This window comes from Phymastichus coffea, unplaced genomic scaffold, assembly GCF_024137745.1.
Source record: "Phymastichus coffea isolate CEN01 unplaced genomic scaffold, Cenicafe_Pcof_1.1 PCOF00087, whole genome shotgun sequence".
NCBI classification, from domain to species: domain Eukaryota; kingdom Metazoa; phylum Arthropoda; class Insecta; order Hymenoptera; family Eulophidae; genus Phymastichus; species Phymastichus coffea.
This window is the reverse complement of record NW_026706898.1, coordinates 242,691-257,597: the sequence shown is the minus strand read 5'-3', so window position 1 is coordinate 257,597 and position 14,907 is coordinate 242,691. Positions and strand designations below refer to the sequence as shown.

Sequence of the window (14,907 nt, the reverse complement as noted above, 5' to 3'; positions counted from 1 at the left end):
GAACAGGCTGCGACGCCAAAGCAAATCAACAGATCGATTATATTTGGCCAGCTGAATCGTTCGGATGTGAAAGGTGCAACTATTATCGCTACAGTGTTGTTGGAAAATGCCCATTAAATAAATTACAATAGCATGAGTTTGGGCTAGATAAGCGTGAATTTGGGTTATGTTTGGAATGGTGACAAATGTTGAATGAAAATTCATAGGAGATAGGTTTGTATTGCCGGAAGCAGAAAAGAAAAAGCAGTGCATCTACTGTTGGCGTAACAGGGAGGAAGAAACTGCTTTTGTAAGCTTCGCAACGCAGTATTAATAAGTTAGAACTAAACGAGGCGTTATTGTGTTTCTCGTGTTAACAACGCGCATTAGTGAATTGATGGCCATGTGTTTGTTTCCGTCGCTCGCGGACTCGCGAAACTGGAACGGCCGATTTTTCACAGCGCGCGCGCCCCTCAACTCAAGGACGCAATAACGAGCGACTAATTGCAAGGAACTGCGCAGTTTTCCGCGTCCGATCGCGGTCGTCGGCGCATTTAGCAGCACAAGAGCGCTCTAGCCTGGCAACAATGTCGACGGCCACATTCGCACGGGCCGTGTCGGCTCGATTGTCCTCACGAAGGCCGTAGTCGACAGTGGAGCGATCCGCTGTTTGCTGCGCGCAACGGATCAGTGGCCGATGAATAACGAACTGCAGCTCGAATTGCTGCGCTTGATCCGGCCATCGTTGCTTGTTGCGCAAAGCAAAACAGTGCCAGGTCTCGAGGTGACTTTGTCTGCGCCGAGCGCACAGCAACGAAATGCTCGCGTAGTGCGACGGAGCGACCGGGGAGGCCGGGGGGAGGACATCCGTGCGCGCGGGAGGCCAGACTGGGCTGCTGGGCCGCCCTCGGGCTGGGCGTCCTCGAGACCAAGCGACTGCTGCTGCTGCTCGGCCTCGAGATGCTGCTCGACTCGAGGGCCATGCGCTTCGCGGGCGCCCTCGCGCCCTTCGCCTTCAGCCTCGTGGACGCGGGCCTCGGCTTGCCTGTTGCCGTCGGCGCTGTGCTCTCGCTGCGCAGGTAAGGCCGTGGCCGCAAGATACGCTGGGCTCGCTAACTGGCGCTTCAGGCAGCAGGTGCGAGACTGCCAGTGGAGCAAGAGGCGAGGCCTGCGGCGTGTGGCCGCGCTGTTGGCCGTCGGCCTGCTGCTCAACGTCCTCACCTTGCTGCTTATCGGCGGCAAGGTGAACCCGGAGGTGGACTCTCTGCGCGATGCCTTCGGCGCGGCGATGAGGCTCTACGCGAGAAACGCCTCATACAAGCTGCTGGTCGACGAGCTGCAGCTCGGGCTGCGGTGCTGCGGCGCCTCCTCGTACGCCGACTGGCTGTCCGTCGACTGGCAGGTACCGAGTGACGTCGCTCGCGGTGGCCACGGCGCACACGGCTCACGGCTTCTTCAAGGGTGCGCGGGACGAGGACGCTGAGGACGTCGAGGACACCGAGGACGAGCGAGGCGTGCCGTATAGCTGCTGCGACAAACGTGCGGCCCTTCCGTGCGCGCACGCGGACGTGCGAGAGGAGGCGGACGTGAAAACGCTCAACGGTCCGGGCTGCGCGAGCGCGCTCGGTAGGATGCTCTTGAAGATCGCCGTGGTCGGGTACACGATGACCAGCCTCGTCGCCTGCACCCAACTGCTGCTGCTTTTCTTCGCGGTCAGGGTTGGTGCGCGCTTTCACTCGCTTGCGCTCGACGGTGCCTTCTCCGTTCTCGCTCTCGTCCAGATCCTCGTTAAGGCCGTGCCCGGCATCTGCTCGTCGGACACCTCGCGCTGGCGGGCTCCGCGGCAGCCGGCTGGGCTGCTCGTCGACAGCAGGTAGGCGCCGGTCCTCGGGACTGACTCCGCTCGACGGCCGTGTAAACGCTTGCGTGATGCTTGCACAGCTCGGACGAGTGTTCGCCCCGATGCGGTCACGGTCGACACACTGGCGCCCCGAACGTGCTCGAGCCGCGCAAATTCTACGCTAGTGACACGTCCAGGTGGTCCAGCGGCCAATCCGTGTGCACGACGTCCTGCAGCTCGGACAGCTGGTCGTCGTCGTCGTCGTCGTCCCACGCCGGGCTGACGTCGAGTCCGAGCTGCGCGCCTGAAACAAGCGACCGGGCTGGCATGACGAGCAGTGCATCCGATCGCGTGCAGCGCCAGCTGCCCGACAATCAGCTAGAGCTCGACGAGTAGGCGCGGCAGACTCGAACGTCGTCCGCAAATACCGACAGTGCAACCGTCGTATTTGCGGACAGCTCGGACATCTCTGGCAAGCTATCGCGTGGATATGCTATCGTTACAGTGGTGGAATGAGGCATCGATCGCGCTCGTCTATCTGTGCGATGACTCGACGCTCGGTGGGCCGTCAATTTTTCGTAGCTACGTCCAGTAAATTTCGGCAAGGCCGGTAATCACGATAATGATGATACGATATGATGATTTTGAATGGAAGATACGAGAGCCATTAGGTCGGCTCTTATCAGCGTGTCATTTCCAATTGTCGCGACTTGCGTGCGCTTTAAAGCACGGCGATCGACGAGCATTCGCGCAGCCGAACGGATTGCTTCCACTTTCCTCAGCCACGGGATAGCCGTTTAATGAATTGTCCTCTGGCCTCGGCTTCTTGCTTGTTTTCGAAAGGCTGCTTTTCACTTCGAAGTAACCATTTCGGAGGCCACAGAGCCACGCGCAAGCTCAGCTTTGGGCGACACTTATCCAGCGTGTTTTACAGTGAGCGAACGAGCGAGTCTTCCGTCGGAAGCCACACGCCCAGTCCATGGACTAGATTGCAAATAGTGATTGCCACGTGGATAGGACGTGTAACAGTCGCCGCGCGGGCATTCTTATGGCTGGCCATCGGCATTTCAAAGTAGCCTGAAGAGGTTCGAGTTATTCCGATTTCGAGCCAACAACCGACTGTTGCTTTTATTCAAGATTGTCCGTCGCGCTTACTTTCGTACCATAGCTTTTGTTCTTTCCGTCATCGTAAGTCATGATTAATATTAACCGCTACTCTCCGCAGTAGGATTGTATTTTTTGCATTGAAACTCCCTTCCCACTGATTGAAATACAAATGAAGGAGCAAAAGAGTAGTGAAGCACTCGTCGTTAAGCTCACAGGTCGCTGAATGCCCCGATGCAAATACTTCGCTCGTGGCAACAAGTAGAAAAGTTGCGGGCATCCAGCCTGAGCTGTAAACATGTATATTTTCGCTTGACTGCCCAACAAAGCCATCGCAAGTTCTAGTGGACGAACTACAGAGCCCCTTCGCACTTGGTTTCAAACGATGCCACAACGTTGTCAACTGGCATTTCACATTGCATTTCAGGTCGCACGCGGCACAGACGTTTGCGCAATAAGAATCTCGGCTGTTCTGCTGTGCTTTGCGTCCTAGATGGCGAGCTTTCCTACCGAGTTTGCATTCACGGTGCGCGCGGCCCAATTGCGTCTTGCTAATCGTAATATCGAGAAGCAAGCCTGACGCTGAGCGAAGAGACGGAGCTGAAAACCCAAGTTCGGACCCTGCTGCAGGCAAGAAAAGCGAGCAACCGTTCGTCCTTGGCTCGCTGCGCCTTCGCGGCTATAGAGCTGTAGAGCGCGCGCACAGAACCGCTCTGTAGATTTCAGATCGAGCTGTCAGCGGCACTGCGCCAGGTGGGCGTTCTGTTCTGGCAACCGCCTCTCTCTGCTGCTACCAAGTTCGCTCGTTTTGCGTCGGCTTGAGTCTTAGCGAGTTACTCAATTGACGAGGCTCTCTGCGAGTTTAGTTAACAATTATGTTCTAGCTGTCAGTGTTTCAATTCTACTATTTCCATAATCCAACGGCAGGTGGCTGGCAGTTGCCTGGTTAGTTCGTCGCGAGGTCCTTGCGAGGGCGCCACTTTAGCATAGCACAGTGGGCTGTTCACTGTTCAGGCTAGCCCGAGGCTGCCGAGGTGTTCTGCTTCTTTCGCCGTTCGCGTTATATGTATACACTCAGCGCATACGATTGCTCGACTTTCAATGACTGTCGCAAGACTGACGCCTGGTTAACGCCTCGCCAACCTGGACGACGAAGGTGCAAATTAATTAGGGATTGGGATATGTTTGAGTCTACTTTAGAGAATGTCGAGAGCGAAACCTTTCAACCTTGATGAAAAAATGACGATTGTTTGGGTAAGGGCCCAAATTATCAATCTTAAATGATTGCCCAGGTCAGGTGTTTCAGAACGCACACACCACCACTACCAAGAGTTGCTTCGACTAATTTGACGAGTTTGAAAATCACTGCTTGTACTAGTGCGCACACTGTTTCGGTGGCTTTGAATGCTCATTAATGCATTAATTACGAACGAAAGTGGGTACTAACTGACTCGTCTATTTTCGGTTGTCGGACGAGCCACGCAATCGTAGTTTTTGTATGATACGCAGAACTTACCAAGAATCGAACGAGTCTGACTTTACTGATCGAAAGACCAACGAAGACTTGTCAAGTTGACTTAAAAATGAATGATTGGCGTTGGCGACTCGAGTCGCGAAATGCAGGCAACGGACAAAGCGTCTTGCCAAGCGAGTTGCTCACTCGGCGCCCAGATGTCGCAAGGGGGCCGCAGCCACGAGGCGAGGAAGAGCGGCGCGTGGGAAGTTGGGGTCCGGGGAGAGGGAAGGTAGCGGTAGGGACAGTCTGGCAGTGGCGTGCGGCGCGTTTCGCTGCCTCTCTGCTCTGAAGAGTCTCTGGTTTCTCAGTTGTTGGTCGTTCGCCATCGAGTCGAGAGAGTCGTAGCATGTGCTCTGCCGTCGCGAAAGCCCGTCGCCGCCACCGTTGCAACAGTACCGCGCGCCGCAGCAGAGCCATAGTCCGGCAACTCGACCTGGCAACTAGCGAGCGCATCTCGCAGCCCACGTACGGCTACCGCTAGTTCCTCGCGGCCATTCTACCTGCCCCGACTGTTCCTTGTCCTTCGCCCGTCCGACTTTGCCAAGCCTTTTCTGTGCGCGTGTGACCGTGCGCGTGCCGCCAAATTCCTGCTTTGATCTTGGGCTCGCGATATCGGCGCGGTGCGGCGCAGTGCGTTCGTCGGCCGACACTCGACGCGCGACGTCCAAGATGAGCTGCACGAGCAGGCCAGTGACGCTGAGCAGCACTTGCGAGACTCTTCTCAGCAAGTGCGAGATCCCGATCATCGACCTCGAGCACGTGGGTAAGTTGCGCTTGCTTACCTTGCCACTCGCATTTTCAGGCGTCGAGGAGCGCACGAGCGAGAGCTTCTAGCCAGTTCTAGCTCGAAGAACAGACGGGCGGCGAATCGAGGCGGCGGAACGAGGCAGCGAAACGAGGCGCAAGTTTTGGCTCGCTCTGGACTGTCGGAGAGAGGAGATGATCGAGTCTGCTGCCTGCTGCCTGCTGAATGCCTCCTGTCTGTCCGGTTTGCTCGTTCCAACTCGAAATCGACCTTTCGAAATTTCGGACTCTAGTCTCGGCCGTTGTTTGTCTCTAACGATACTCCTCGCGACTTTTGCGATCGGACTTTCACGGCTGTCAGCCAAGCCATGCGCGCAGCGCTGGCTCGTCTGTAGTTTCCGAGTATCTTCCGAGTATTTTTCGTGCACGGAGTAGCGAGACGCTGTCGAGCGTGGGTACGTAGGTCTGGAACGCGCAAATTCGGATCTTCTATGCTCTAGCGCCCAGATCGTGATTCTCGCTAGCGCTTTATTTTTATCTCGGCCGAAGCATGGACGGCGGCGGCGCCGTCGGAGCTCGAAGCGTCGCAGATTAGCAGTCCTACTGACCGAGTGACGGGCGCGCGCACGCATCGGTTCCAAGGCGACCTGCTCAATGGCGTAACGAGTGTCGCGGCTGTGCGTCTGTTTGCGTCTGTTTGCGTCTGTTTGCGTCTGTTTGCGTCTGTTTGCGTCTGTTTGCGTCTGTCTGCGCCACTGCTCGACACTTCGGAGGGAGAGTGAACAAAGAAACGTTGACTCATCCGCTAAGCAAGCAGAAGAAAGTGATCCACTCCACTCGATTCGGCGACGAGAACGAAGGCGAGCGCGCGAAAATCGAGCGAGAGACCCGCGCGGCGCGGCGTTTTTCCAAGTGATCGCACGATGCGCCGCTTTATTAATAGACCGCTCGAAGACTTTCTCCCGGCGCGCGAGCCAGCAGTCGGCTGCCGCTGCGGCTGCGATTCCGCGAAAGCTCGATCGGGGACAATGGGCCCGCCGAGAGCTTTTCAACCAGGTTCACGCGAGCTGCGGTCCAGCGGAGAGTTGGCCGCGACCGAAATCGGCGTCGACGCGATCTCGGGACGCGAATGGCACTTTCAATTGGTCGAACGAGCGCTCGAGGAGCCTTCGGAAAGCACAAAGTCGACCGTGGCATTGCTTTGCGAATTGTGTTTCCGTGTCAGAAGTGCAGCAATTGGCTGACCCACATGCGCGCGCAATGCCCAGGCTGATTGACCGAACGAGCGCGTGCAGACTCGGCTATTCGGGAACGGCGGCGGGGGCCCTTTATCGGCTGCCGCGCAGCTGCTGTCTGGCGAGGTGCATTCGACAGGAAACGCTCGTCTCTTTGTTCCGTATCTCTGGCGCGCACGTGTGCCGGTTTTTACTCTTTGCCCGCCGCGGCGTTCGTTCGACGCCTCACTGGCAGTTGCGCCGCGATCGCTCGTTCGCCCTGGCGAGTGCCAGCATCGTTCTAGCTGGACGTGCAATTGCCCGCGAGGCCGCTCCAATGACTTATCAGCCACCGAGATCGAGTCGAAGGTCGTCGCGTCCACGGAGAGCCGCGCATTTTTACGCGCGCAACGTCCGCCTGACCAAGGCCGTCCGTCGACTGGGCTGCCAGCAGATTTTGCCCTTGCTCCGGGCTTCCGCTGCTCGCTGGAGTCTGCACGCCCAGGCCGACGAGCAGCCTTGCCGCGCCTGCTCTGGCCGTCTCTGGCACGGTGCTTGCAAACAGCTGCCAAAGCTCTTCACCGGCGATGCGTCTCGGTTAGCCGCCAGCAAATGTTTGGGCGCGCGTTTCCGCTGTCGGCGTGTCTACGAGGAGAGCGGATCAACCCTCGAGGATCTCCCATCGAATTCTTCTACCTCGATTGATTTGTGATGAAACGCAACAACTTGGTCGGTCCACGAGAACCGACGAGAGCAATGCCACGACGAGAAAAGCAGTGAAGCAAAAATCCACGGACAAAGTTGGTTCGATTTCAATTGGATCGTTCTCGCGGTGTAGAATGCCATTTCGTTATCGCGTTGCGCGTCATTTGGCGCGTGCGCGCGCGCGCGCTGCTTTACGTAATGAATCTTTTTATCGGCGAGCGCCGACGGAAAGTTTTGCTAGGCGATTATTTAGATAGCGATCGAGAAGCCCACTTTGTTCGACGATTGCTGTTGCTGGTGTCGCGAGGTGAACGGCTTGGAATGAGACGGATTGAAACTGAATAAAACGGCCGGGTCGGCCAGACCCGTGCCAACGTCCCGACGTCCCGAGAGCATCGGACAAACGAGATCCGCATGCAGCGACGGGGCGTCGAACCCGAGCCGCGGTGGTTTTCGCGTGACGATGGCAATTAGCCGGGCGTGCTAGCACAGGGAAAGAAGCCGCCAGCTGTTGGTCCGGCACTTTGATGTGCGTCGATCGGTCGATGTCCCGTCGGGAAAAGCCGCGACGCCCGAGAATCGGAGCGCCGAATTCCGCGGGCTTGCGCTATTATTAGCCACGGCATCTGCAGCCCACGCGCCACGGCGTCGGGGAGGCCGTTTGGCTGCAACCAGTAAGATCAACGAGAGTTTGCTGTTGCAGGTACGGAGCGATGCCCGCAGAAGGCAGTGGTGAAGCAGGTCGCCGTGAAGCTGGTTCAGGCGCTCTCCGAAAAGGGACTGGCCCTCTTGGTGAACCACGGCATTCCCGATCACAAGGTACGCCTGCGAGCACTTGGCGCAATTGCCGACCAGTTTTGGCTTTCTTGGCTTTTGCTCGCGAGCTCGCGTCACATCGGGAACTGCGCGACGCAAATAGGAGGGCTCGAATAAATTGGCTGGTGTCTCGAGAGAGAGAGAGATAGAGAGAGAGAGAAAAAACGAGAGAAAGTGCGGATTTCCGTACTCGTTATTTGGGAGGCTGCTGGAGCGAGCGTCGGCCAGCTGTCGATCGCGCGTTTGACGACTGATCGGCCAAGGTCATTCAACGTCAGTCTGTCGGGGACTTACGGAGAAAACGAAGCCATCGATCAGTCGTGAAATGCGCCTCGAACGAATAAAGACCGCTTCTGCAACCAGCGCGCGTGGATTTTCCTAGTATAGATTTGAAATGGGTCCGAGCCAGGGCATGGAAATTGCAGCGGCTATCGTTTGACCGTATCGCTCGACCGCGCGCACCCATAGCTCCTTGGCCTGCAAATCTCGCGAACGCACTCTCTCTCTCTCTCTCTCTCTCTCTCTCTCTCTCTCTCTCTCTCTCTCTCTCTCTCTCTCTCTCTCTCTCTCTCTCTCTCTCTCTGCTGTCCTTCCGACTACCGAGCTCTATACGTTATACATCGACTGAGCATCTTGTTCTGACCACAGCTGAAAGCCGTGTACCGAGCGATGGACGGCTTCTGCGAGTTGCCCGAGGAGGCCCGCGCCAAGTACGAGCGTCGGTCGCCCTCGAACCACGGATACGTGAAGCCTGGCGCAGAGAGGTACTGTAGCCGTGGAGAGGCCACGCGAGTGCGAGCTCGGACCGAAGGACTTAAGGCGAACCGCCGCGCGTGTGCTGACAGGTCGAGCCCGACGGCGGCGGCGGCGGCGGCGGCGGCGGCGGCGGCAGCGGCGGTGGCAGAGGAGGAGGAGGAGGTGGCGGCGGCGGCGGGAGCGGCGGCGCGACACTCGTTCGACGTGACGGGCGAAGACAAGCCGTTGCCCGACCAACAGGTGCCCGGCTTCGGCAGCGCTGTCCAGCAACTCGCCACGGACCTCAAGCAGCTGACGACCATGCTTCTCACCGTATGTTCAGCACTATTGCACAAATACAAGCAATACAAGCCAAATCTCGAAAGAGACTTTGACAAAGATAAAGAGAAAGGCTCAAAGAGAGTGTGTCTGCATTAGGCTCTGGCCGTGGGCTTGGAGCAAACGCCCGACTTCCTGCTGTCGAAGCACACCAAACTACTGGAGCCCGGCAACCAGTCCTCCATGAGACTCGTCTACTATCCGGCCCTCGGTCTACCCGAAGCCGGCCTTCCCGCCTGCGCATCGCACTGCGATTACGGCACTTTCACTCTTCTCGCTCAGGTACGTCGTTTCCGCTCGTCGCGCGCCGCCGCTTCCCAGTCGCCTAGTCGCCTAGTTGCCCGATCGCCCAATGAATGGTCCAGTGCTAACGCGCTTTGCGCCAAGCTTGACTTTCCAATTGTGTTTGCGCGTATTAACTTTCGTATGACCGAACTATTCGAGCCTTAGCTCAAACTCAACCCCAACCCGACCGGTTCCTTGTGTCCATTCATCGATGTGTCTGCTTCGTGAGTCTTAACAGTCTGTGTGAGGATCGTGCGCCCATCAAATAATCAATCCTTACGATAGCTCTAACTTACTTCTAAATTCGTAAAAACGTGCTCGGGAGTGCGACTGGCGCACTTACGCCGAGCCATAATATTTTCTTTTTCTCTTTTTCTCTTTTTCTCTTTTTTCCCGTGATCGCGAGAGCGATAATTTGCTACGCTTGATTACTATTTTTAGTACATTTTTATATATTGCTAGTTGGCATGCTTGTGCAATCGATTTTTCAATTAAGCACGCAGGTTATCTATCCTCTCGCGGATTCGATGAGCGACAATTAATCAGCACTGCGGAACTTTTGCGCGTCAAGTTGATTGAGTGCAATGTATGGAATAATATATAATTACTCGTAGCACGATTTCCAATGGTCTGCGATTTTGTGAGAAAACGTCAGGGTTGGCTGCTATTAAAACTATTATTTATGCATTTTCTACTTTTACAGAGTTTAAGACAAAAAAATATTGATTAAAAACTGTAAGTTCACAAAAAAACGCACAAAGATTCGATGGCGAGGCTAAAAGCCAAACACAAACGAAATATTTTGGAATGATTATTAACGATCTTTCACGAAAACATCGCTAACTGAGATACGTCTTTTGTTTGCATGTTTTTTTCAACGACAAACCAAAAAATAGGACTGCGAAGGCGGATTAGAAGTGCAAATGCCGCACGGCGAACGCTGGGGCCGCGTAGGTCATCTGCCCGGTGCCATTCTGGTGAACAGCGGTGACATTCTCAGTTGCTGGACGAACGGTGCTCTGCCAGCATTGAAACATCGTCTGGTGGTGCCAGAGCTCTGCGGACGCGGTCGTCACTCGATCGCCTTCTTCGTCCATCCCGACAGCAACGTGACAATCGAGCCGTTCGAAGCGAAAGTCACCAAAGCCAATCAAGAAGCTGCCCCTTGTCGCTTGGAGAAGAAGAAGAAAGGCGTTCTCACCGCTTATCAGCATCTGCAACGCCGTTTTCGCGAGACGTATGCCTCCTAACGCTGGCTACTCTTCACCGCTACCAGTTTTCCGAATCGTGAGTCGTAAACGTACAGCAATGAGTCTTACGTAGTGTGTGCTGTTGGACTGTTGGCGGTGGGATAAGAGCGACGTCGGTCATGAGATCGAGCCCCACGTTTTTTCTTCTTTTCAGCTACATCATAGATTATGCTCTCGATCCGCGCATGAATGATTAACTGCGAAGCGCGCGATAATCGTCAGACTATTTTTATTCCGATGACAAGTCACGTCTTCAATTCACCTTTCAATGATATACTCGACGCCAAGTTGCGGCTTACTTATACTATCGAAAAACCGCCATTGGAGTTCTACAGATAAATCATGTATCGGACAATAGTCGCTGGCTGTTTTTATACAAGTCATTTTCACGGAATGATGCGGCTGAAATACTAAAATTATAGGCGTATATTGCTTAACTATGTATTTTATCGTTTGTATTAAAACAAAAACAAAAAAAACGTTTCGTGATTGTATTATTAGTACGTTAAATATTAGATGCCATTTCAACTTAAATTGCACATGTGAAGTCAAAATTGCAACTCATTAAAAGATATTGAAGTTTGAAATATTTTTCTCTCGAGACGAATTGTATAATTAAAATCTCATACGTTTTTAATATTGTAAATTTGGAAATTTTATATCGCGTACAGCGTTCATTATTGGACAAGGCACAGAAAACGATACTATACCGATTTACTTCGGACTGTATGAGTGGAAAACTGAAAACTGAAATCCGTCTATAGACTGTTGACTGAATAGCATAATAATTTTACTCAATGAGGTTCGTCCGCTCGGCAATTTTTCGGATGCTTTCGTACTCAAGTATGGAAACTGTAGAGGATGATTAATAATCCGACAAATATTAAATGTATATGAAAACGCCAACCGCGGAGTCTCAAGCAATAATAAATAAATTTGTACTTAATTATACGTCAAAGTATATTTCTTTTCACCTCTCACTCTTTTTTTATTTTAATTATTTCATCCCTTTAATCAAATCATGAATAAAATATCTGATCAAAGCTTTCATACAATAATATAAGTATTAATCTTTTCTCTGTATTGTTCATTAAAAAGAACTATTTACAAAGATGTATATATTTACAAATTTACTTCGATTATATCAAACTTTTTCTACAAAGATCGTAAAATAGACTGCAAATTGATTATCAGTTAAAAAGGATTCCAGTCTGTTTCTTGCATTTTATCAACTAACCTATAACAAATAACTTGATCGCCTTGTTCAAACTCTATTTGAGCAGCATCAAACATAATTCCACATTCCTGATTAGTTTTTATCGTTTCAACTTCGTCCTTCAAATGCCTTATTTCATTGGCTTTACCCCTGTAAATTTCTTCTCCGTTTCTAATTACTTTAAATAAACCAGATTTTTTAATCGAGCCTTTAACGCAACGACACCCGGCAACCTTAACCTTTTTTCTTTTGATATTGATGTCGAACTCTTTCAAAACGGATGCTTCCCCTATAAAACATTTAAATTGATATGGAGATTGAGCATTAGTAAATTAGATACTTTACAATTAATCATAACGAAATTATTACCTATTACTTCTTCTACCGACACCATCGGAAGTTGCTTATTAATCTCTATTTTCAAATCGTCAATCATTCTGTATATAACATTGTGATGACGAACTGGAATATTTAGCTTTGTGATTTCTTGAGTTAACGTACGTGGTGTAGTAGTATTGAAACAGTAAATAATTGCTTAACAAACAATACAGTATTAGTTTTATATAATTTTATTTATTTTATAGCATAGTCAATTTCATCTTACCTCCAAAAACGTTTGCTAATTCAATGTCTGTTTCTGTAACGGCACCTACTCCGTAATGAACGATTGATAAACGACATTTTTTCTCATCGCTGTAGGTATCGAGAACATCAAGTATCGCTTCAACAGATCCAACAACATCGCCTTTGATGATAACATTGACTTTAGGAAAATCATCTACTTGTATTTCTTTTTGTTTTGGCCCTTCTGGCTTAAGGCGCCTCTTTCCCAGCAACCGTTTTTTCTGTACTATCTTTCGATATTCCTACCATACATTTGAAAAGCAATAAAAAAAAACTGGTCATACTGTGTACTAAAAATCATGCGTTACTAACAATTAAATGTTCTTGATGTTTCTGATCAGCAACAATTTTTTGTTCAATTGATTTCACCTGGCCCAACTTTTCATTACGATATCTCACAACCATATGCGCTTGTTTCTCACTTTCTACTTCCAATATTTCCTCTCCAGCTTCTGGTAATTCTCGCCAGCCAATAATTTGCACTGCATCTGACAAATTAGCTTCTGATACAATCAAACCATTTTCATCAAACATTGCTCTAACTTTAGCCCATGCCAATCCACTCACTAGAAAAATGTTCTATATTAATTTTTAAAAAAATTGATTTAAAAACAAAAATAGAATAAGAATATCGATATTTTATGTACCTAAAACATCTCCTTTTCTGAGAGTGCCACGCTGAATTAAAGCTGTTGCAAGTTTCCCTCTGTGAACATCGTTAGTTGCTTCAATAACTACTCCTTCTACCATACCTGTTGGGTCTCCTTTGAGGTTCATTATTTCAGCTTGAGTAGCAACTGCTTCCATTAGTAAATCTAAATTTGTTTTTTTCAAAGCTGATATATTGATACTTTGAACATCGCCACCAAGAGCTTCTACCACAATTCCATTTTCAGCTAACATATGATGTGTTCTATCCTTTTTGAAGCCATGATAAATAAATAAAATTTTGAAATAAAATGTAATGAAATCACATTTGTACTTACAATAATCACACCTGGTTTATCAATTTTATTAACAGCAACTATTATTGGGACATTAGCATTTTTAGCCATTTCAATACTTTGAACAGTTTGTTCCATAACTCCATCATCAGCAGCAACAACAAGAATTACTATGTCAGTGGTATTAGCTCCTCGAGCTCTCATAGCACTAAATGCAGCATGTCCAGGAGTATCCAAAAAAGTCATTTTTTCTCCAGTACTCAATGTTACTAAAAATGGTAATTTTTCTTAACATAATAAATCCACAAGCTTTTATTTTAAAACTCATTGTAACATACCATTGAAAGCACCAATGTGTTGAGTAATTCCTCCAAATTCTGAATCTACAATTGCTGAATCCCTCAAAGCATCTAAAAGAGTTGTTTTACCATGATCAACATGACCCATTATTGTTATGACTGGTTTTCTTTTAACTAATTTTAAAGGATCAGGTGGAGGACTAAAACCATTATAAAGTGTATCCATTTTGTATTATTGCTTTATATAGAATAATATTAGTATGACAATTAAATTATATTTACCGTTTAACTACATCACGCTTATTTTTAGTGACATGAGTATTTAGTTCTTTAGGATTTGAAATAACTTTCAGTTTTAAACCCAACTTTTTGACAGTTTCATATAAAATAGAAGGATCCTCAAAGATGGAATTAGAATCATGAATGGTACTCTGATCAATAAAAAAGAGGGCATCTAAAATATCATCTATTGAACGCCTAGAGACTGCTGCTAATTCTTTCACAGTCATATTTCTCCAAACTTCAATTATTTCACTTTCTTTTTTCGTTTTAGGATTAAGCATCTCTAATTCTTTAAGTTGTTGTAACTAACCAGGAAAACAAGTGATCAATATAATTTTAATATGATATATAATTAAATTTACTGTTACATTTAATTATTAACATTAGACCAGATTTACCTGCTTTCTTACTTCTGCAGTTTTTCGTTTTTTAAAAAGAACAAATGTATTGTGGTAAGAGTTGCATTGTAAACATGTTAAGTTAAACAGTGAAATATTGAATTTCACATAACCATCATGGTTAAATGATTTACATGATAAATTTTTTGTAAAACTGAAAATAATTGAGAATATGAATTATTTTGAATAAGAATTAATTAATCAACTTTTTGAGGTTATGCTATTCAGATAATTTTATGGAAAATGTCATGCATGTAAGTTCTTTTTAAACTTTATGAATATGTAAACTGAAACTATTTAATTGTATACTTTATCATTAATGAACAATTATTCAATAACACACCTTCGTTTCAAACACGTTCTAATCATCAATGCAGCCATAATTAAATTTAGGTATCAAACTAATGTTATAGTGATAAATTTAATAAAAGTTAACTGCTCAACAAATTTCATATTAAAAGTTCCTTATTAATATTTTATTATATTATTTTATTACAAATAAAACATTCTAAACTCGATCAAAGTCGATTATAATCTCTTTAAAGCCGTTTATAGTTAGTTTAGCCGGAGTGGTAAAATAGAATCTAAATACTTTCGTAGTTCCAGATGATGCCGTA

General features: G+C 48.8%; 3 protein-coding genes across 3 annotated transcripts; 2 read left to right on the top strand and 1 right to left on the bottom strand.

The window, feature by feature from the left end:
* Nucleotides 1-687: 687 nt before the first annotated feature.
* Nucleotides 688-3,034, top strand: LOC131669177 (uncharacterized; the record flags this gene model as incomplete). The annotated part of the gene is made up of 4 exons (XM_058943886.1): nucleotides 688-1,058; nucleotides 1,108-1,414; nucleotides 1,473-1,852; nucleotides 1,921-3,034. Coding segments are annotated over 4 exons (1,353 nt in total), but the record flags the coding sequence as incomplete, so codon positions are not given.
* A 1,648-nt stretch (nucleotides 3,035-4,682) lies between these two features.
* LOC131669146 (uncharacterized) lies at nucleotides 4,683-11,467 on the top strand. The gene is made up of 6 exons (XM_058943825.1): nucleotides 4,683-5,202; nucleotides 7,806-7,921; nucleotides 8,567-8,682; nucleotides 8,764-8,986; nucleotides 9,092-9,274; nucleotides 10,174-11,467. Exons 1-6 carry the CDS (start codon nucleotides 5,109-5,111, stop codon nucleotides 10,525-10,527), a joined length of 1,086 nt encoding a protein of 361 aa, XP_058799808.1. The 5' UTR covers nucleotides 4,683-5,108; the 3' UTR covers nucleotides 10,528-11,467.
* Nucleotides 11,468-11,604: 137 nt separating this feature from the next.
* On the bottom strand, nucleotides 11,605-14,775 carry LOC131669189 (translation initiation factor IF-2, mitochondrial). The gene is made up of 10 exons (XM_058943898.1): nucleotides 14,634-14,775; nucleotides 14,291-14,444; nucleotides 13,893-14,197; nucleotides 13,650-13,810; nucleotides 13,354-13,580; nucleotides 13,015-13,285; nucleotides 12,680-12,933; nucleotides 12,348-12,609; nucleotides 12,113-12,277; nucleotides 11,605-12,032 (listed from the first exon to the last, which is right to left on the bottom strand). The coding sequence occupies exons 1-10, from the start codon at nucleotides 14,669-14,671 to the stop codon at nucleotides 11,722-11,724; spliced, it is 2,148 nt and encodes a 715-aa protein (XP_058799881.1). The 5' UTR covers nucleotides 14,672-14,775; the 3' UTR covers nucleotides 11,605-11,721.
* Nucleotides 14,776-14,907: the final 132 nt, after the last annotated feature.

Bases quoted from the DNA above. Each gene is read 5' to 3' on its own strand.
- LOC131669146 (XM_058943825.1), top strand. From the start codon at position 5,109: ATGAGCTGCACGAGCAGGCCAGTGACGCTGAGCAGCACTTGCGAGACT. The intron at 5,203-7,805 runs GTAAGTTGCGCT...TTGCTGTTGCAG, and splicing joins CATCGACCTCGAGCACGTGG to GTACGGAGCGATGCCCGCAG. The intron at 8,683-8,763 runs GTACTGTAGCCG...GTGTGCTGACAG, and splicing joins GTGAAGCCTGGCGCAGAGAG to GTCGAGCCCGACGGCGGCGG.
- LOC131669189 (XM_058943898.1), bottom strand. From the start codon at position 14,671: ATGGCTGCATTGATGATTAGAACGTGTTTGAAACGAAG. The intron at 14,445-14,633 runs GTGTGTTATTGA...AATTATTTTCAG, and splicing joins AGAACGTGTTTGAAACGAAG to TTTTACAAAAAATTTATCAT. The intron at 12,278-12,347 runs GTAAGATGAAAT...TTGTTTGTTAAG, and splicing joins ATTAGCAAACGTTTTTGGAG to CAATTATTTACTGTTTCAAT.